We start from the raw sequence: 20,187 nt of genomic DNA on the forward strand, positions 1-20,187 counted from the left end.
ATTACACAGAATAATATATAGGCACAAGAAGGAGGTTTAATTTTGCCTATAAAGGTTTACAAATGAATGACGTTTGTACTTAGTCTCTGTAAATTGGATATTGCCAAGTAGAGGAAAGAAGAAATGCTCTGTTCTTAAAAGAAGCAGCATAAACAAAGTTGTGAAGGGATATAACCCAACATCCAAAAATAGAGACAGATCTGGGAAATATCTAGTATTTAAAATTAAATGTTTGTGACCAACTAGTTGTATATGGTAAGAAAAATAGCTGGAAGTATATCAGTGATGATTCCACGGATGGAAAGCTGGCGTGTCAGCTGAAGGGCGTGACAGAAGCACAAGATGTGCAATGTGAGGCAGTTAGTTTGGAGCAAGGTGAGCAAACCAGTTCAGCTGGAATATACAAGATGCAGGGCATGGGGGCTGTGGGAAAGTAGGAAGAGAACTTAGATTTGATGGGAGAGTGGAAAGCTTTTCAGGGTTTTTGAGCATCAGAATAGATCTGTCTTAGCAGTGGTTTAAAGAATAAAAAGTAGCGGAGACATTGACATTGGCCTGTTGGAAAGGACACAGCTTTATAGCTGAATAACAGCTTATTTGCAGTGTTAAATGGAGCATGACAAAAGTCTCCTAATACTCATTTCCAGTTGAATATATGCAGATGTCTAGTGTACTGTGTTATCTTTTCTTGATACCTGTTTCTTTTATCATAGGAACTTAACGTGTTACATGCTAGAATGATGCAGACATACTTATTCAATCTATTTCTCTGACTTCTAAAGTTTTTTTTTAACTTAAACATTTACAAGCCATATAATACAGTTATAAGATACATTCAAAACCCATTAAAGCATGGTCTTTGGAGTCACCCCCACCTGGAATTTGAATTCCATATCTACCACCATTATTATGTATAATCAATGTTAAATATGTAGAATTGCTCTGATAGAAAAAATAAACTCTTCTATTTCATGTCCTGGGTTTTGTGGACTATGATCCACTATGTATATTAGAATCTCAAAATTCAATTATCACCTTACTAGAATTTATGCCCTTGTCAACCACAAATTGGCACTTGCCATCTACCTCCATAAGGATTAAATTATGTGCTGCTGCAGCTGCTAACCTTCAGCAGCCCCCTGAAAGGAGTTCGGGGTGGAGAGCGGGGGAGGAGTTCAGGGTGGAGAGCGGGGTGGGGCAGTTCGGGGGAGGGGGGTTGGGAAGACTGGCAGGACAGGTCTTCAGATGGCTAGGTATTTTCCAGAGCCAATTTTATGAGCACAATTCTTGTATCTCCTCATGTCTTTAAAAACACTAAAATCATTCATAGTGATGACTGTTCCTCATGACTAGCAGAAACCTTCTGGAAAAATATATGCTTGATTGCATGTATTCCTCCTTTACCAAAATCACATATATACTGACCTTCCCCCCTGCACCTTTGGAGCAGTTTCTCAGAGCTACCTGAGGTGCTTGTCTCTCAGGATGCAGTCCTCATATTGCCCCAAATAAAACTTAACTCACAACTTTCCTGTTGCATGTTTTTTTAAGTCAACACCCTATAGTTGGTATATCTTTCTAATACATGGTCATGTAGTCTAATAATATGAATTTTTAATTATATAATTACTTATAGAGAAAAATATATAGATAACTGAAATTTAAAATTCCCAGGTGGCACTAGTGGTAAAGGACCCATCTGCCAATGCAGGAGATGTAAGAGATGATGGTTTGATCTCTGGGTCAGGAAAAACCCCTGGAGAACGAAATGGCCACCCACTCCAGTATTCATGCCTGGAGAATCCCATGGACAGGAGAGCCTGGCAGGCTACAGTCCATGGGGTTGCAAAGAGTCGGACACAAATGACTTAGCATGCACGCACAAAAAGGAATATGTAATACATTGGCAAATTTATTTAGAACTCCAGAGTTCTAAAAGAAACAGAAGTCTTATATGCCTGTTAACTGGCAGATGGCTTTGCTTTCAGAATGAAATATTAGATTTGTCACATGTGACCATTGAACTTTAAAAAGAGCAAAAAAAGTATCAGCAAACATTGGTCTGGAGAGTAGAAGACTTCAGTTGTGATCATGAGGCTTTGCCACTAACTAGTTATGTAATATTAGCCAGATTACTTAACATCTCTGAATTCCTCTGTTCATTGATCTCTAGACAGAGTGAAGGTGAAGTCGCTCAGTCATGTCCAACTCTTTGCAACCCCATGGACTGTAACCTACTAGGCTTCTCCATCCATGGGATTCTCCAGGCAAGAATACTGGAGTGGATTGCCATTTCCTTCTCCAAGGGATCTTCCCGACCCAGGGATCAAACCCGGGTCTCCCGCATTGAAGGCAGATGCTTTAACCTCTGAACCACCAGGGTACTTAGACTAAATGTCTAAAGCATTTCTTGACCCACAAAATTCTTTGGACAGCTGTAGATAACACTAAAGCAGTCATTACTCTTACTGGAGAGATAAGTAATTCTTTTGTGTTTGTCAACCAAACTGCATCAGTCGTAAATGAAGCAAAGTTGTTTAATCCATGGGTTTAGCAAGTTAACAAACATTTATGAAGTGCCTGACCAGTGTATAAACCATTTTGCTGGGGTGTACGTGTATGTGCACACATGCATGTGTATATCAAGCAGAAAGGATTTACAGAGCTTTCTCTTCTAAACTATTTTTGTATCTTTATCTTTTATTCTTTTCTCACTTTATAGAAGAAGTAATAAGAGTAATCCTTTCAGAATTGGTGCCTTCATCCCTGTCACTGTTATTCCAGATGCTTTTTTTTATATTTTTAATTTTTCTTAATACAGTTCTTCAGCCTTCAAACATCTTTGTTACTCCATTCTTTAAAAACAAAAATTTCTTAAACTTTATTTAGCTTAAAGCTACCATTTCAAAATATATATTCATTCATATATATTTTTTTACTTGGAAAAAAAAAATCTCCAAGGGCATGGGAAGAGATTAAATGTGTGTAAGATTGGAGGCAGGGACACTGTTACAGTATAGTCCAGAGGAGAAGTGATGAAGTGAAATGTTAGAATCTGTTGAAATGACTTCTTAGATGTTGGAGATAAGAGGGAGGAATGAATTTGTGATATCTTGAATCAAGATATGGAACATATGAGAGAGGTAAAGTGGGTTTAGGAGGGAAAGCTATCATGTTCTGTATGTGCTGCTGCTGCTAAGTCACTTCAGTCGTGTCCGACTCTGTGTGACCCCATAGACGGCAGCCCACCAGGCTCCCCCGTCCCTGGGATTCTCCAGGCAAAAACACTGGAGTGGGTTGCCATTTCCTTCCCCAATGCATGAAAGTGAAAAGTGAAAGGGAAGTCACTCAGTCATGTCCAACTCTGGGCAACCCCATGGACTGCGGCCCACCAGGCTCCTCCATCCATGGGATTTTCCAGGCAAGAGGACTGGAGTGGGGTGTCACCGCCTTCTCCATGTAATCCAGTACTAATGACTACCTTCTTTTTCTTGAAGCCCTCTCCTCCCTTGACTTCCATGCTGCTGCATTATCCGGTTTCTGTTTCTTCTTTAACCCTCTCTTCTATAGTTTTACCCACTCATCAGATGCAGACGTTCCTTGTAATTCTGTCTAAAGCCATTTTATTCTATGTGATTCCTAAGCAGTTTTATCCATTCTCTCAGTGTTATACATCACTTCTATGATGGTGGCACATAGACTTAGATGATGACATATTCAATTCTGTATCTCCTGTCCTAAATTCTCAGTTACCTGTAAGGTATGTTACAGATACCTCAAACTAATTATGAACAAAAACATGGTTTACTTAGAGTTTCCTGTTACAGTTAATAGGTTAACTAATATCTTCCCAGTCAGTCAGACCCAAATCTTACAAATTGCCTCTGACTCCTTCTTTATCCCTATCTCCATTCAAATATTCATGTTGATTCTATCTTAATCTCTCAAATTCCCATTTTTGAAGAACAACTTGTCCTCCTAGGTTCAGATTATCTTTTGCCTAACCTCTTTCAGTAGTTTCCTAACTTGTCTCCAAAGTCTACTAGCCTCTTAATTTTCCAGTTCATTCACAAGCTACTGAGATTTACTCACCACCTAAAACGGCCAAATCCTGTTCTCTTTCACTACCTGTAAAATAAATTATGCCCTGTTTTCTTCGTCAAACAGTCAAGGTTCTGTACATTTCTCATTCCAGTTATATTTTCCCCATAGCCAGTCATCAGCCTTGATTAGGAGGAGAGATTGTTCAACCTTACAGGAGAGATTGTTTCTCTCCTCTAAACTACGCCAGGTTCTTTCCTGCCTCTGCTTTAGTTCATGTGGTTCTATCAGTATGGATTATATTTCCAGCCCCAGTGTATCCAAAACCCCAACTTTGGAAATCGTCTTCATCTCTTATGGCCAGTGCACATCCTTTATCTACTCACCTGTAGCACACTTTCCCTCTATTATGCACTATTTTACTCTGTCTCCTCCGCAGGATTATAAACTCTTGGGTGTAGAAGCTCAGCCTTATTGGTCTATATATATTTCAGAATACCTAATATTACTTTACACAAAATAGTAGCTTAATAAGTCTTCCTTCTCCTTATTCTCATTCTTCATTTTCTATTAGATTTAAAGGTACTGAAGCTGCTCCTGGATAGTTTAAAATAATTAATGGTTGTTATATATTTAACAAGTAATGCAAATGCAATCTAGATACAACTCATTTAAAATGATATATATTTGGAGATAATTTTATTATTTGTATTTTACCATATATTACATTGTGTCCAAGTTCTTTGAAAAACAGTTCACCATTTTTTAAATTTAGGGTGACTTTATCATTGTAGGTTGAAAATTTCTTCTGTATGGGATCTCCACTAGCAGTTTTTTTGGCATTGCGTGGCATCCGCCCAGGAAACACTGGAAGTCAAGACCATATCTTGCCCAGAGAGATTTGTAACCGATTACTAAACATTTTTCATCCAACAGATCCAGTGGTGAGTTGTAAATATGGATATCTGTGTCTCAATATTAAATTTTTCTAAGAGAATCTGTAAGAAACCTTGCAAGGTACTGCTGAATTGATGAGAAAGTATTCATTTACAGACATCTCTTATTTTATTGCACTTCACAGATAATGCAGTTTTGTTTTTTTATTTTTTATAAACAAGTTTTGTGGCAACCCTGCATTAAGTCTATTGATACCATTTTTCCAACAACATTTTTTAATTAAGATATATATTTTGCTATTTAGACATAATGTTGTGGCATATTTAATAGACTTTTAAGTATAGTGGAAACTTAACTTTTATATGCATTGGGAAACCAAAAAATTGTGTCATTCACTTTATTGCAGTGATCGGGAAGCAAGCATGCAGTATCTCCAAGGTATGCTTTATCTATTACACTTGATAAGTTCATATTTTTAAAATACTTTTCTTTGGTTAGTTTAGGGATTAGGAAGTAAAATACCTTAAAGATGTTCTGTTTATGTTGTATTTATAGAATGAAAGCATAATGTAAAAATACTATCCAGTTAATGGATCCAGTTAATCCAAAGGACAGGAGTCTTCTGAACTTTCAAACCTTAACCAGTTGTAATTCCAATAATGTAGTAGCCATAAAATTTTAAAGCATGTGAAATGTGTGTGGTAGATCCTCTTAAAATTGAGAATATTTAAATACTGTGTATTAAACATGGAAAAGTGGAAGAATTTATTTTAGACTGGTAGAATTACAGCATTTTGGATTTTTACATTCTCATATCAGAGAGAATGCAAAAATGGATTAACTGGATCCATTAACTGGATAGTATTTTTACATTATGCTTTCATTCTACAAATACAATATAAACAGAACATCTTTAAGGTATTTTACTTCCTAATCCCTAAACTAACCAAAGAAAAATATTTTAAAAATATGAACTTATCAAGTGTAATAGATAAAGCATACCTTGGAGATACTGCACGCTTACTTCCAGATCACCTCAATAAAGTGAATTACACAATTGTTTTGGTTTCCCAATGCATATAAAAGTTTCGTTTCCACTATACTTAAAAGTCTATTAAATTTTTATTAAATTTTTCTAATGTAAATAAATTTAAATTTTTGTAAATAATGTAAATAAGGATCTTACATTCAGGTGAACAGTTTAATGCGAAGTAAGATTTTTGGATGAGAAAAATTCTTCATTAAATAATATTGGGGACAAGTATTACATATAACTAAATTTAAGACAAACTATTTTAAATAACATTTATTTTCTGAAAAACAGCTTTATATGACTCTGTAAAGTCTTTTAAAAGATCTTTGGCTAGTACCAAATAAATATAACTTTAACTAAACACTAGAATTTTAGAAAATTTTCCATATGTTAAAAAAATCAAAACTGCTATATTTAAGAAATAAATTTCACTGAAATGGAACCTAGTATTAAATTCAAATACTGATTGTACAGTCTTGGCCAGATCACTCTGAAACTATCTATTTTTTATCTATATGATGTAGATGATAATATTTACCTCAAGGTTGTTAGGATTAAGTAAAACATGTGCAAAACAGCTAGTTAGACCTTCAGTATATTGTTATATCCATTCATTTTACTGATTTTCCTATAACTTGAAAGTGAACTTAAGATTGTAGGTGAACTGTGAGCTATATTTTATATAATCTTAAACTTTGTTATACAGTTGACCCTTGAACAGCTCTGGGGTTGGAGTACCAACCTTGTGCTCAGTCAACAATTGGGGTGTAATCTTATAGTCAGCTCTCCATATCTACAGTTTTGCATCCACAGATTCAACCAATTGCAGACCATGTTGTGCTTTAATATCTATTTATGGAAAAAAAACACACATGTATAAGTGGACCCATGCAGTTCACTCCTGTATTGTTTAAGGGTCAGCTGTATTATGGAGGATTACAAATTCATTATTACAAATTATTTTTTATTATTCATTTTATAGTTTTTCTGTGATTTTTTTTTAATAGTTATGTCAAAACTGTGTTAGGCAGTTTTTCTAAACTTATCTATTCTTCCCAACATCCTTCTGAGGTAGTAGAAATTAGGAAGTATTATTTCTTTTCTACAGCTTAGGAAACGGAGGCTCTTAACTCATATAGTTAATAAGTGACAGAGGCCAGAATATGAATGCAGGGAATTATATGCCAAGTCCATTGCCTTTTCTGCTATATCGTCCCTATTTCACCTTAGACAAATGGTCTTATATCATCATCTCATGTACTACATTAATCTGCTTGAAAATAGAGTCAACTGAGAGCTTAGATGTTAAAAATTGAGCTTATTTACTGTGTTCCAAGTTACTGTTTACTGCTTCAGTTTTGTTCGTGAGAGTTAATATTAATCTAATTGCTAGATGTTATATAAAAATGAATATTCCTCTGAAAAACAAGGTCTTCCCTGTAGTTCAAACTTCCCTGTAGCTACAAGGTCTTCCCTTGTAGCTCCTGCCCGCAGGCAGGAGACTGGGGTTCAATCCCTGGGAAGATCCTCTGGAGAAGGGAGTGGCAACCCACTCCCAGTATTCTTGCTTGGAGAATCCCATGGACAGAGGAGACTTGCAGGCTACAGCCCATGGGGTTGCAAAGAGTCAGACATGACTGAGCAACTAATATTACTGAAAAACTAATTAAAGGGCACTATTAGTCTAGACTAACTCGAATTTTTTTATAGTCTCATCATTAAGGATATATAATTAGACAAACTGCAGTGAAGAAATAGGAATACGTTAGGAATGTCAGGTTTTTAATCGTTTCCTAAGGTCCTCTGAGCACACAGTAGAATCAGAATGAACAGTTTACTAAAAACTAAGCATTGTGCCTTAATGTTTTGTTTCTTTGAATTTTTTTACATCAAGGCTTATAGATTAGAACCGTTAATACTGAAACACTACAGCAACATTTCACCTGTGCAGATCCACTGGTATAATACATCTAATCCTCTACCTTATGAGTATATGAAGCCAAGCTTTCTTCACCCAGCAAAAGATCCTACCTCAATTTCAGAGAATGAAGGCATCTCAACAGTACCCAGCCCTGTGACTTCGCCAGTCTTGTCTCGCCGACACTATGGAGAATCTATAACAAATATAGGCAAAGCAAGCATATTAGGTAATTTCTCTTTGGTATTCCTCATCAATAAACTTAAGCAATTTTATATTGTCATTAAATTTTAGGTACCTGGAAATACTCTGTATATTACAAAACATCTGAGAGTTAATGTTTAGAGTTAACTACTCTCACTTCTTATATTTGAAGGCAAAAGCCCTAAATTCTCTAGTTAGATCCTGTAGTTAGAGAAGATAAGATAGCTTGATGCACACACACAAAAAAAGGTGGAGGTATCAAGTCCCTCATTTTAACCTTGGCCCCATCACTTGCTGTGAAATCTGGAGAAATCACGTAGTTTTTAATTCTCATCTCCCTCATTTGTGAAATGAGGGGGTGCTTGAGTACTAAGAGTGTCCTTGCCAACCTGTTCTCTGATCTGTGTCCTAAAAGTCTCTCAAATTGTGTCCTTCTTGAGAGCAACAAGGATATTGAATTTCTCTTTGCGTGGTCTCCAGTTCCACCCACGGTGTTTGGTGTGGCGCTGGAGCTCAATTGTGTGCCACTTAATTTGTCCTTTGCTTCTGGTTACAAGTTGCCTTAATATAAAATGCCACAAGATGGCACTGTAAACAGGCTCTATCTGCTGGATTCATTGATATTCATCATAGAGATTGTTTATTCACAGCTTTTTATAACAGATCCACTTCACTTCAGGAGTAGGCATACCAATAGTAAATATATGCCCATGTGAATGGCGTGGTTCTTTTTATTAACATTTTTAATGTTATAAAATACTTTAAAAAACAAAGATCACTTGAATAAAATAGAATCTTTTTTTCTTTGTAAGCTGTATTCCTGCAGTTTGTACAACTCTCCTTCTGTTCAACACCATTTTTATTTAGAAACCTACAATATAAATTGCAGTTTTTTTGTGTTCCCACCCTGGAAAAACATGACTAGGGCTTAGTCTCTCTGCCAACTGACTGTAATTACGGGTGGTGCTCTTTAGCCTGGTATGTGGTGTAATTCAGCAGAATGACTGGCCTGTTTTGTGAAATACAGGGGCTGCAAGCATTGGAAAGGGACTTGGAGGAATGTTGTTCTCAAGATTTGGACGTTCATCTGCATCACAGCCATCTGAGACATCAAGGGACTCCATAGAGGATGAGAAGAAGCCAGTTGCCTCACCACCCATGACCACCGTGGCAACGCAGACCCTCCCACACAGCAGTTCTGGCTTTCTTGACTCTGCATGTTAGTTCATACTCTTCTTTCCAGGTTTATACTATGTCCTTTTTAAAACTGGAGGAAGACAAAGAGCATTAAGATATTAACACTAGCAGTCCACTCTAATCTAAAGTTTGCCCTAGCTTTTAAAGAAAAAAGTGCTTTTCCTCTACTTACATTTTCAGGAATAATTTGCAGGTAAATTCAGTTTTACTCTCTGCATGGGTGAATTAAGTTAAGAATATTAGTAAGTGCCTTGTCACACAGAGATCTTACACATCAAGCATAAAACAAATCTCTTTGTGGTAAGCACTCCCTGATTTTTATAAAGTAGTTTTTCGGTTTTTGTTTTTAAACATGGTCTTCTCAGGTTTAAAAATTCATTTAGTTGCTGCAGATCTATGCTGTATCTACTCTCGATACCGTTTTTAAAATGCTCTGCCAAAACCATCCTGGTACTAATCCCATAGCTCCCTTGATCAACCTAATTATAAAGCCTTCAAAACTTTAATTGTATTGGATCCACTCTGTGGCTTCCCATCCTGTCCCTGCTACCTTATGTAAAATAGATACTCAAGAAATGAACGAAAGAATGGACTTAGCAATAGAATGATGCTTTATTTAATTTTTTCCAGTGGATTTATAAGGTCTAATCTAAAATCTTAAATAGTTGTGAAACACTAAAACACTTAGTGTATATTTACTTCTGAGGGTCTAAACTTAAAGCTTATTTATAAATGTCCAGTGAAATGAAACTAGTTACTTCCTTTCTGTAACTATAGCAAGAAAAAATTTTATTTTCTTTCTCTAAAAATGTTTAAACAGTTCATTTCAGATGCTTAGCTTTGTTTTCTTACCATATCTGCTGCTCTGAATTTTAAAATGACCAGCATTCATTGCCGTTCATAAAAAATTAAAAAGGAGGTTGAGATGTGACGGTCCTAGAGGCTGGATCTTTCTCCATAGTCAGCCCCACTCCACGATGAATTATCCTAGCCATTGCTGAGTTGGACATTCCTATTTGGGCCAATTCCATTTTTTAAACTTAATCCTATGCCTGACTCTGAATACTAGAAATTTTATAATTTCAAGCCTTTTGAACACTGCCTAGAAAATTCATTTTAGATTTTGATGTTTGTACAAAACTCATATTTTTTATGAGTTACTCTATGATTTATTGCTTAATAAGAGAAATGAGATTGTAAAAATCTAAAATTTTGTCATAACATGCAGATGTCAAAAGAAAACTATAAACTTCTGAAGAAAAATAACTTTAAAGAATTTTGTAAGATGGCAGGTAAAAAGCCACAATTCCTTGTAATGTTAATGCACAGCATTGATGCTAGTAAGCATTAGGGTGAATAAGGGAACAAGAAGAGCAGGGTCAAATTTGAGCCCCAGAGAAAAGGGGTAAGAAAGACACAGAATTCTATAGGATCTGAGGGAAAAAACTGTCTTTTAGTGTTTTTGCTATTTAACATAGAAATTTCGAAGTGATAATGATAATAAAGAAGAAACTTATTTCTTCTTCCAGGACATGTGAAGGTAGAAATGCTTAGTTTTATTGCATTATAATATTTTAACAAAATACATTTTCTGTCATTCTTGCATATAAATTATTTGTTGGTTCTAATGGTAAATTACTTACCAACTATAAACTCAGCTAACTGAGCTAACATGATTTCTTAGTTTCGTGTTTTCATCTTTAGATATAGATTTTAAAAGTTCAACTTTTAACATTGGACAACTTCTGTAGAAGAATTATGCCTTTTAAATCAAATCCTCTAGATTCACCTTTGACTTGCTTCAGTAATATACTCTTCTCTGTAATCCTGATTTAGATAAATTTCTTAAATCATAATTGCTATTTTGGCTGTTTCTTGCAAATCATAAAACCTTCTTCCTTAAATCTTCTTTCTGGAATTTGATCACTGTGATTAGGTGATTCTGGCTTCCTTTTTCTTGCTCACATTGATTGCCTCAGTTCTTCTGGATAACCTTCATTCTAAGGCTACCGACTTTGATTCTCCTGCTTTTTGAGGGTAAGATGGACACAGACTGAATTCGTGATCAATCAGGGTTTCTGTCTTTGAAGAGTTAGTGTTGTCAATTGAAACTACTTCCCTGACATCAAGTTGAAGCATCTTATATAGCTGCTCTTCATTTCTTTTGAAAAGTATAGGCTTATTTCTGGTGGTTTTACTGTTTCTTTTCGTGTATTCCCTTGTGTTTGTAACATATCTTGAAAAGAATGTTTCTTTTAGCACTGTTTAGCCTCTAGGTTAGAACTTAAATGAACTATAAATTTGGGGGATGTTTAAGTGTTAACAGATTATGACATTGTATTTCGAAGTTAATTATGCTTACATTTTCCATGACAGAGCTCTTCACAGAAACCTAATTGTGTACTTCTTTTTGTTTGCTAGGTTTAATCAGCTTATTTGGGAGTATTGTTCTAACTTTTGGCCACTGCATCACTGAAGGCCATTTGTAACCATCAGCCAACACTTTACAGCATCATGTGTTTTTTTTTTTTTTCCCCACAGATTTCAGACTTCAAGAATCGTTCTTTAATCTCCCACAACTTCTTTTTCCGGAAAATGTAATACAGAATAAAGATAATACCCTCGGTATGGTATATGTCAGGAATAGCATTCAGAATGCTGTGAAAACGGTCTATTTAGATTTCTTTTGCTCACTGAAAACTTGATCAATTTTTCCATGAGAGCAGCTTGAATGTTACCATTAACAGACTATTTTAAATGTATTCTCTTCCTGTATTTCCTAATCTTAAATGGTAGTGGTCCTGAAACTCGAATATTCATTAGTTACTTAGTGTGCTAAAATATATCATAGTCCTATATGCTTGAACTGTTTAGAGAGAAGAAAAGCATTAGGCTATCTTCTTTCTTTTCTGTTGCCCTCCAGCCTTCAGAGAGCTTCAGTGTTCTTTTCATGTGATATATTTAAATATAAAAGGATTTCATAGTATAAAGAGTTCAATCATTCCTAGTTATTTCAGATATTAATAACACTATCCCTAGGGCTGTTAGTATGCCACAGATGATACTTGGTTTCAACACAAATATTTAATGGTCTTTAGAAGTATAGGCTTGCTTTGAAAAAAATTATTGGCTACAAGAGATATTTTCAGTCTCCTGATTTTCAGCAGATTCAAAATGTATTAGTAAAAATTAATCTTAGCAGTTTAAAATTATTTTTATCTTAACTTCTCACTCCCTTTTTTCTGTATCTCCTTTCTCTTTCCTTTTTTAAAAATAATGGATTTTGTCTTTAAAAAAGTAAGTTACAGGTTTCTCCTTGTATTTTCAAACTGTATCTAATTTTGCAATTTCCATGTTTATAATTGCTAATTTTCATGCATTTTTTCTTCTTTCAAAAAAAATATCTTAACTAGGTAGAGCTTCCAAAACAGGGTGTCAGCATAACAAGCTGATTTGGGTTTTTGGCTCCATGACAGTAGTTTGTGATGATCTAATTCAGTGAACTCCTCTCAAGAAATGATTTTTATAAGTGCTGTCTCTAGTCCCTGCTCATGTAATAGTCACTTTGAATATTTAGAGAAAGGAAAATTAATCCATTAATCTATTTGTCCTGCATTCAAGTCGTCCTTTTATCCACTGCCTTAAAGCCATCCCAGCTACCTAAGCAGTTAGACCACTCGTCATGACTCCCCCGCATTGATTCAGATGGTAATACGTATATGGCTTCTATTCTCTCTTCTCCTGTTTTTATTCATTCAGCAATTTTACCACGAGGCAAGTAGATAGTCACTAGAAGAGACACCAGTTTCAGTGCTGCCCATAAAGATGTTAAATGCTTATGTGGAAACTTAAGTATATTTTAGAGGACATATATTCTTGTAGGGAAGGTGGATAACTACAGAAACAATATCATATATGGTAGAATGTGATGAACCTCATGACAGAGATTCTAAGGAGAGAGAAAATGTTTTCACCTGGAGAAATGAAAAAAAAATGTTTTGTGGAAATAGGACTTAAATAAGCAGAGATGAAGAGACATTGCAGAGAAAAGAAACAGCACAGCACAAGCAAAAACCCAGAGATGGGGAGCACAGGTTATGCAGAGATCTAGAAGTGAGTTCTGAGAAGAACCAAGGGTGAGTAGAAGGGAGTAGTTCTGAATACGCTGAGGAACGTTTCTCCAGCCAGGTGGTAGAGGATTCTTATGAGCGTGTGCTTCCCCAAATAGCCCGTCTGTTGTCAAATGTTAGGTGGCTGAATGTCTTTCAGAGTAGATTAGTGTTAGGAAATTTGGGGATCAGAAAATGGCAATTAATTATAAAGCTCATTACAGAGTTTTTGCTTTTTTTTTTTAAATGATGTTTAGAGAATGTTTTTAAATATATTTGGAGCTATGATAAGTCACAAATGTAAATATTCCTTGGCTATCAAACATCTAACTACATAAAATACATGGTTGCTCTGAGGCAGAGGAAAAATAAGATATAATTTATCAAGAACTCTGAGCATATATTGCAAATGACTCATCAGTCATTTGGAAACCCAGTTTCCTTTACTAGTACTTTAAGTGGTTTTCTTGGTATCTACCTAAAGCCTAAAATCATGCAATTATAATCATAATTGCTATTTATAAATAAGATAATTTTTTAAGATTCATTAAGTTTTTGAAAATTTCTCTCCAGGATGTTAAGACACTCCCTTTAAAGAGAAGAAACCTGTCCAGTTGGTACACATTATAATACTAAAATGGTTACTTTCTATTCATGTATTTTACTTTTTAACACCATATCCAGGTTACAAGCCCTGTGCACGAAAGAACACTCTACTGAAAGCAGAGGGCTGAGGAAACTCTGCCTTCACCCTGGGTGGGTGGCAGATATTTGCTTGGAGAATAAGGAAGGAGACGTGCCCATATGCATGACTCCCCCAAAAAGAAAATAAAAGGTGAAAGTGAAGTCGTTCAGTCGTGCCCGACTCTTTGTGACCCCGTGGACTGTAGCCTACCAGGTTCCTCTGTCCATGGGATTTTCCAGTCAAGAATACTGGAGTGGGTTGCCATTTCCTTCAACCCATGTTTTAAAACAGTGGAAGCAAATTATTGATGATTGTTAAAAGCCAACAAATTTTTTTTTCATTTTTACCTTTCCTCAACTTTCAGAAAACTTAAATTCTCTTTTTGTAGATACAGGAATATTAAATATTCACTCCAGAGAAAAGGATTAAGTGATTTTATGTTCTCCTTTTTCTTGACCTAATTCAGTGAAAGAAACTAGTAAAATACTAACCTGTCTAGTGCCACCCCTTCTTGATACAATAATAATGAGAAGGCAGGTCCAAGGCAACTCTGTGTAGATTTGGGCCAACCTTGGCCAAGAGCACATCTCACAGCACATGTAGAATAGCACTACCATGTAGTGACCTCACACCGTTGGGAATTCTGTGATCTACATAAAGAAAAAAGATGAGACTTTGGCCCACCTTCATCCATCCATCCACCCACCTGTAAAACCAACACAAATATGGTGTCAGCTGCAAACCAGACTGCCTGGGGTAAACCTTTTCAGGAAGATGAGACTGTAAAATAGGTTCATCAAGTACAAGCTGGTTACCTAATTTCCATTTTGATGGTGACAACCTACAGATAAATAGAAAGGGAGGGGATAGGGTAAGCCAATCTAGTTAATGACACTTATTAAAAATCCTCTAGGTGATAAGAAGGACGGGGACACATAATGAGGCAATAAATTCATCATTTGAGTTTGTAGTATATGAAAGGCAGTGTTGTACAGTGATACTACATTAAGAATACATTTCAGGGACATAAAATCAAAGTGGAGCCGAGCAACACTGGTTGTAACAGGAAAAATCTCCCTTTAACTTTAGAATAACAGTTGTTTAAGACTGTTGGACTAGGAAGGCATTCTGCAGTGGCCTTTAAAAGGAATTCTTGTAAAGTAAAAATTAAAAATAAATAAATAAATTTAAAAAATAAAATAAAATAAAAAAAAAGAAAGAACATGGTATGGGCTTCACCAATTTTAATGTGTGTTTCCCATCTCTTCATTTTTCCTCTTATTTCCCCTTTTCATAACTGACTTCACCTTGACTCCCCTTCATTATGGTGTTTGAGAATTCATTTCTTCTTTTCATCTTTTCTGTTGTGCCAGAATGTACCTACAAATTTTAACACAGATGTCCCATGGAATAACAAAAGATAAAAGATTGACATTCCTATCCCACAGTTCAACATGTGGATTTCAACTATTTCTGACTTCTTATGGGCTAGCTTATAATTTAAATGAGAAAAATAGCAGTTTTGTGAAAGGTCTATGTCAATATATTTCATAGTGCTTTATAACCTGATTGGGTATTTATACTGTTTGAGTGTAAATCTTATCTAAAAACTTTTAGATAAGATCCATGGACATTCTTTGTCAGAAAAGCACAATTGAGAAAAATAACTATAAATGCATTTTTAAATCACCAAATGGTATTGTTTAAACATTAGCTAAACATTTATATGAAATCATGCTCTAAAATGATGTGATTTCATTTATGTGATTTCCAAACTTCCTGGGTAAAGGGAAACCCCACTTTTTCTCCAACCTCCCTAATTTTTGCCAGTTTTTACTTTTTATACCTGCTAGCATGCTAAACAAAAGAGCAGATTTTGAGTCTGAATGGTAGTGATTTTTATTTTTAAGACAGACCCTTCAAAATACTGTATGGCTTATTGACAGCTTTTGAGGAATTCCTGAAGATGAAATTATCATTTGTCTAAGTGTTTTATCTCTTAAGGATTTGTTAGATGAACCAATTACAGTCTTATAGCCTTGGATTTGGTAAGGTGATTTTTCTCACATGTTACAAGGACTTTCTGTGTGTTTTAGAAAAAACTTAATTGAATTTACTGAACTATTTGAGGACAGCACTGTTGTAAATGAAGTCCTTCCTCTCAAGGGTTACCACTGTTCCTCCCAATTTCACTTTCCCAGCCAGTGGATTCTTGAGCACGGGTATGTCCTAGGTGCATGTTTGGCCCACGATAGAGACTAGAGTAAGTTGTGGCCCTTTGAGGAATTCAGCATGGTGGGGAAGAAAACATTGTAGGACTGTAGTAGATGCTATCTTCCAGCATGTCCCCCTGAGCCAGTTGATGTAAAGAGCCTCCCCTGTGAAGGAGCCTTTGAGTGCCCTGTTGCACTCCTGCTGACATTATTGCATGTAAGGCTGACCCGTCATTCTGCAAGAAGACTATTTGCTGTATCTTTCAGGTTAGGCACAAATTATAAATAGGAAAGCCAGGATTTGAAGCCAGTTTCTTTATTCCAAATATACTGTATGGTACCAAGTGAGATTTTTGTTTTCTTACTTTATTATTCCATACTGACCTGAGCATACAAAGGAGAGGGTTCACCAGACAGAATCCTGAGCTACTGAGGCTCTTTTGAGTGTTTTCTTCCCATAAGATGAGAGTGGAAAATCACTTTTAAAAAAATAGTAATAATAATTAGGAGAGTCACTTCTGTTTGGTAAATTTTTATTCTCCAAATCTAGTAAGTCTGTGTAGAAACAATCTTACTGTGATACTTACTGATTTGTTTGACTTCTTTTTAGTGGAACTGGATCACAGAATTGACTTTGAACTCAGAGAAGGCCTTGTGGAGAGCCGCTATTGGTCAGCTGTCACGTCGCATACTGCCTATTGGTCATCCTTGGATGTTGCCCTCTTCCTGTTAACCTTCATGTACAAACACGAGCACGATAATAATGTGAAACCAAGTTTAGATCCAGTCTGAACCCTTGAAGGACATTAATGGCCCAAAACTGATTTTTTCTTGTTAAATATGTGTGTCAAGATATGAAAGTTTCAGGTTTAAGTATGTTTCAGTTTTGTTTAGGGCAAGAAATATTTGAATTTGAAAGCACTTTATTTTATTTAAAAAAGCAAAACAAATGTTCAGTTCGAAAGAAGTTATTTATAATTCTCATCATTTTAATTATGAGTCTGACAGAACCCCCTGCAGAGAATCAAGGAAGACCTGGAATTGAGGAAGATTTGGGTAACCTGCAAGTTTATAAATCACAATCTAATTTCTCCCAAATATAAAGGCATATTAATGGGTTGAATCTAATGTATTAACCAAACTATGTTATAAATCTAAAATGATCAAGGTCCAGGATATTCTATGTAAAGATCACAAGGTGGTATCATTGTTTTAGATTTGTACGAAAACTTCCATTTCCACAATTTCTTTGAAACATGAGTATAACAAGTTTAAAATGTTTTGAATTTAACTTGTTTAGAAAACCTAATGCTGAGAGAAACATTTGAACTACTGTATTTATAGTTTATTACCTCTGACTAATTGCTTTATGTCAATGTATGAAACATTACATTTTTTAAAAATTTCTTTGAACAACTTAAGAACCACATTTATTTTCTATAGTGTTAAGACCCTTTTTTCTCAGAACTCCATCTTTGTACTCTTCAGATGAATATATAGACACTGTGGCATAATTTCAGTATTTTTTCCATTAAAAACTTGTAGTTTCACACAAATAACACTAGTTCAATTATTTTGAAAAAGAAAGTAAACTTTTTATTATGTCACATGCACCTCAAAGAAAACTGAAGTTTTCTACTTGACACAGAATACTCCAGAATAGGTACATTTAGTAAACTTTATTGGAAAATTAGTCAACTTCTTTGGAGTAGGGAGTATAGCTATTTTAATTAAGTATATAAGCATCTGTGTGCCAAACAATTAACATATAAAAAGGGGATAGAGTGCCCTAACAAATTTTTTAGGTGTTTTGAGGAATTGTAGTTGCAACATAGACACAATAGTTCAGGATTCTGAGGCATTGAAAGAGTTCCCTTGGCTGTCATTTTTTCCACAGTGCTTTTCATCTGAGGAGCTCAAAGTGCTTTGCAATTCAATAATCTATGTAGAAGCTCCTTGAGGTAAGTGAATGAGTGTTATTCTCATGTTACATGTTAACATACTGAGGCACCAAAATATATAAAGTGCCTTGAATTAGATGACAAGCAAACCAGGAGAGCTCAAATTGAAGACAGGCCATATTCTTTTATGTGCTGTTCATTGACTAATAATTCACACATGACCTCTTATTTTGCAAATAATAACAGAAGTTGCAATTCATAATGTGGAGAAATGACTGAAACCAGTCCTTCACCCTACCGGTCGTATATATTCTTGGGTTCTCACGGACAAAGGAGGAGTTACTTAGAAGGAATCAATAGCCATTTCTGCCACAGCCAACCCTCACTTCTGAGAGGCTTCCACTGGGTTCTCCTTAAGGTGCTGTCTTTGCTTATCTTAGCTTCACAGAAATCATTGTCAAACTAGGAGCAAAGTTGGTCAGTTATACATCTCACCTTCTTTCTTTAGAGGATATAGAATCTTTGGCTTACTTGTAGGCTTTACTTGGTTGGCCTTTCATTGAATTTGCACAGCATAAAGCACTTCTTAGTGCTTAAAAAGATCCTAAGGCTCCATGGCCAAATATGTGACTCACTAAGAAACTCTTGCTATAAAAGGCTTTTGAGCTATCTTAGCAAAGCTGAAGCAATGTCTTTCAAATTTAGAGATTCCTGTGAACTCAGGTCATTCTCATACCCTGTTTATTTCATAGTTTTATTTAGTTTTCGGGAGAATTAAACTTCCATCTCATATACTGTTTCATTAACGGTACATGAGCCTTTGGGTCTTAAGACATTCAAATGCCTCAGAGCTTTAAGGGATTCATTCTTAACCACTATAATGTTAAGAGCCCCTTTCACCTGAGGGGAGTGAAAACCTATCAAACCTTTTAATTTGATATTCAGTAAAAGGAAAAGTATACTCCCATAGCTATAGGAATATATCAGCTTCCATTTTTTCATGTTAGGGAAAAAATCCAATTTAGCCACATGGAAGTTATTTGAATTCTTGAAAAGAGCAATATTCAAAACCACCTTTTCGAAATGAGATATTCTGGATTATTGGACAGGTGTTTTGTTTTCAATTCATTATTTCATAAACATGGCAATTTTTATTTCACAGTACTCTTGTTTCCATGTCTCTGCATGTTATCATGGAATGTACTTGTATATACTCAAGTAATATACAGAGTATGTGTAATTCTAGCTTGATTTAGAAGCTAAGTCAGTTACTGAGTAACATTTTGCAACTTTACTCCTGCAAGTACTAAATTGGCCAAAAAGTTCTGTTTTTGATACATTAAAATTTTATTCTCTACTTTGTGTACCTGCTATGATGATTCTTCTGAGTACTGGTCAGACCATTCAAACAATGTTAATCCAGTTAGGCCCCCAAGAATTATTTATACTTAGAATAAGGAGGATGTTTTGTTAGTTCATAACTTTATTTTTGACAGTAATTATACTTGTGTTATAATCCAGTGTTACAGTATATTAGCACTTATTACAAAATATTCTCGGTTTCCTGGTAACTAATTTATACTCCGGAAGTAAGCCTTAGGAATCTTTTATTTTACTTCTGTTAGGTAGCATGGGAATTCTCACGCTGAACATGTTCTTTAGAAGGTCTCAAGATGGTGACATGTAAGCATTCATCTCATTTTCTCTGTTTCCTCATTGGGGCTGAAGTATTCTGATCTTATTCTGGCTTTGCCTTCCCCTAAAGACTAAACAGGAAAAGAAACCATCAATGGAATGTCACAGCCAATTCCATGACACTTTGAGCCCCTTAAGGTAGAACTAGACCAAACCTAGAGAATTTGCTGTAAGGCCTACAGTAGAGGAAAAATAATTGAGTTGCTTTCTGATTAACTAGGTGGCTAATATTTCTGTCTGCTCAGCCACAATGAGTAGGGCATTTGGACAATTGAGAAAACTAATTTGAGTGCA

At 35.4% G+C, this 20,187-nt stretch overlaps 1 protein-coding gene across 6 annotated transcripts in view; it reads left to right on the forward strand.

Moving 5' to 3' along the window:
- Positions 1-19,555, forward strand: part of DDHD1 (DDHD domain containing 1) — a 71,852-nt gene extending 52,297 nt beyond the window's left edge. For 3 of the 6 annotated variants that reach the window (XM_040226417.1, XM_040226416.1, XM_040226419.1), the window contains 5 exons: positions 4,836-4,985; positions 7,866-8,118; positions 9,121-9,312; positions 11,832-11,915; positions 16,908-19,555. In XM_040226417.1, the coding sequence (XP_040082351.1) occupies positions 4,836-4,985; positions 7,866-8,118; positions 9,121-9,312; positions 11,832-11,915; positions 16,908-17,089 (861 nt within the window). In that variant the 3' untranslated portion in view covers positions 17,090-19,555. The remainder of the gene's footprint in view (positions 1-4,835; positions 4,986-7,865; positions 8,119-9,120; positions 9,313-11,831; positions 11,916-16,907) is intronic. The other 3 variants (XM_040226420.1, XM_040226418.1, XM_040226421.1) reach the window with 1 other exon arrangement.
- The last annotated feature ends 632 nt before the right edge of the window (positions 19,556-20,187 follow it).

This window comes from Oryx dammah, unplaced genomic scaffold (genome assembly GCF_014754425.2).
Source record: "Oryx dammah isolate SB20612 unplaced genomic scaffold, SCBI_Odam_1.1 HiC_scaffold_26, whole genome shotgun sequence".
In the NCBI taxonomy this organism is placed as follows: Eukaryota; Metazoa; Chordata; class Mammalia; order Artiodactyla; family Bovidae; genus Oryx; species Oryx dammah.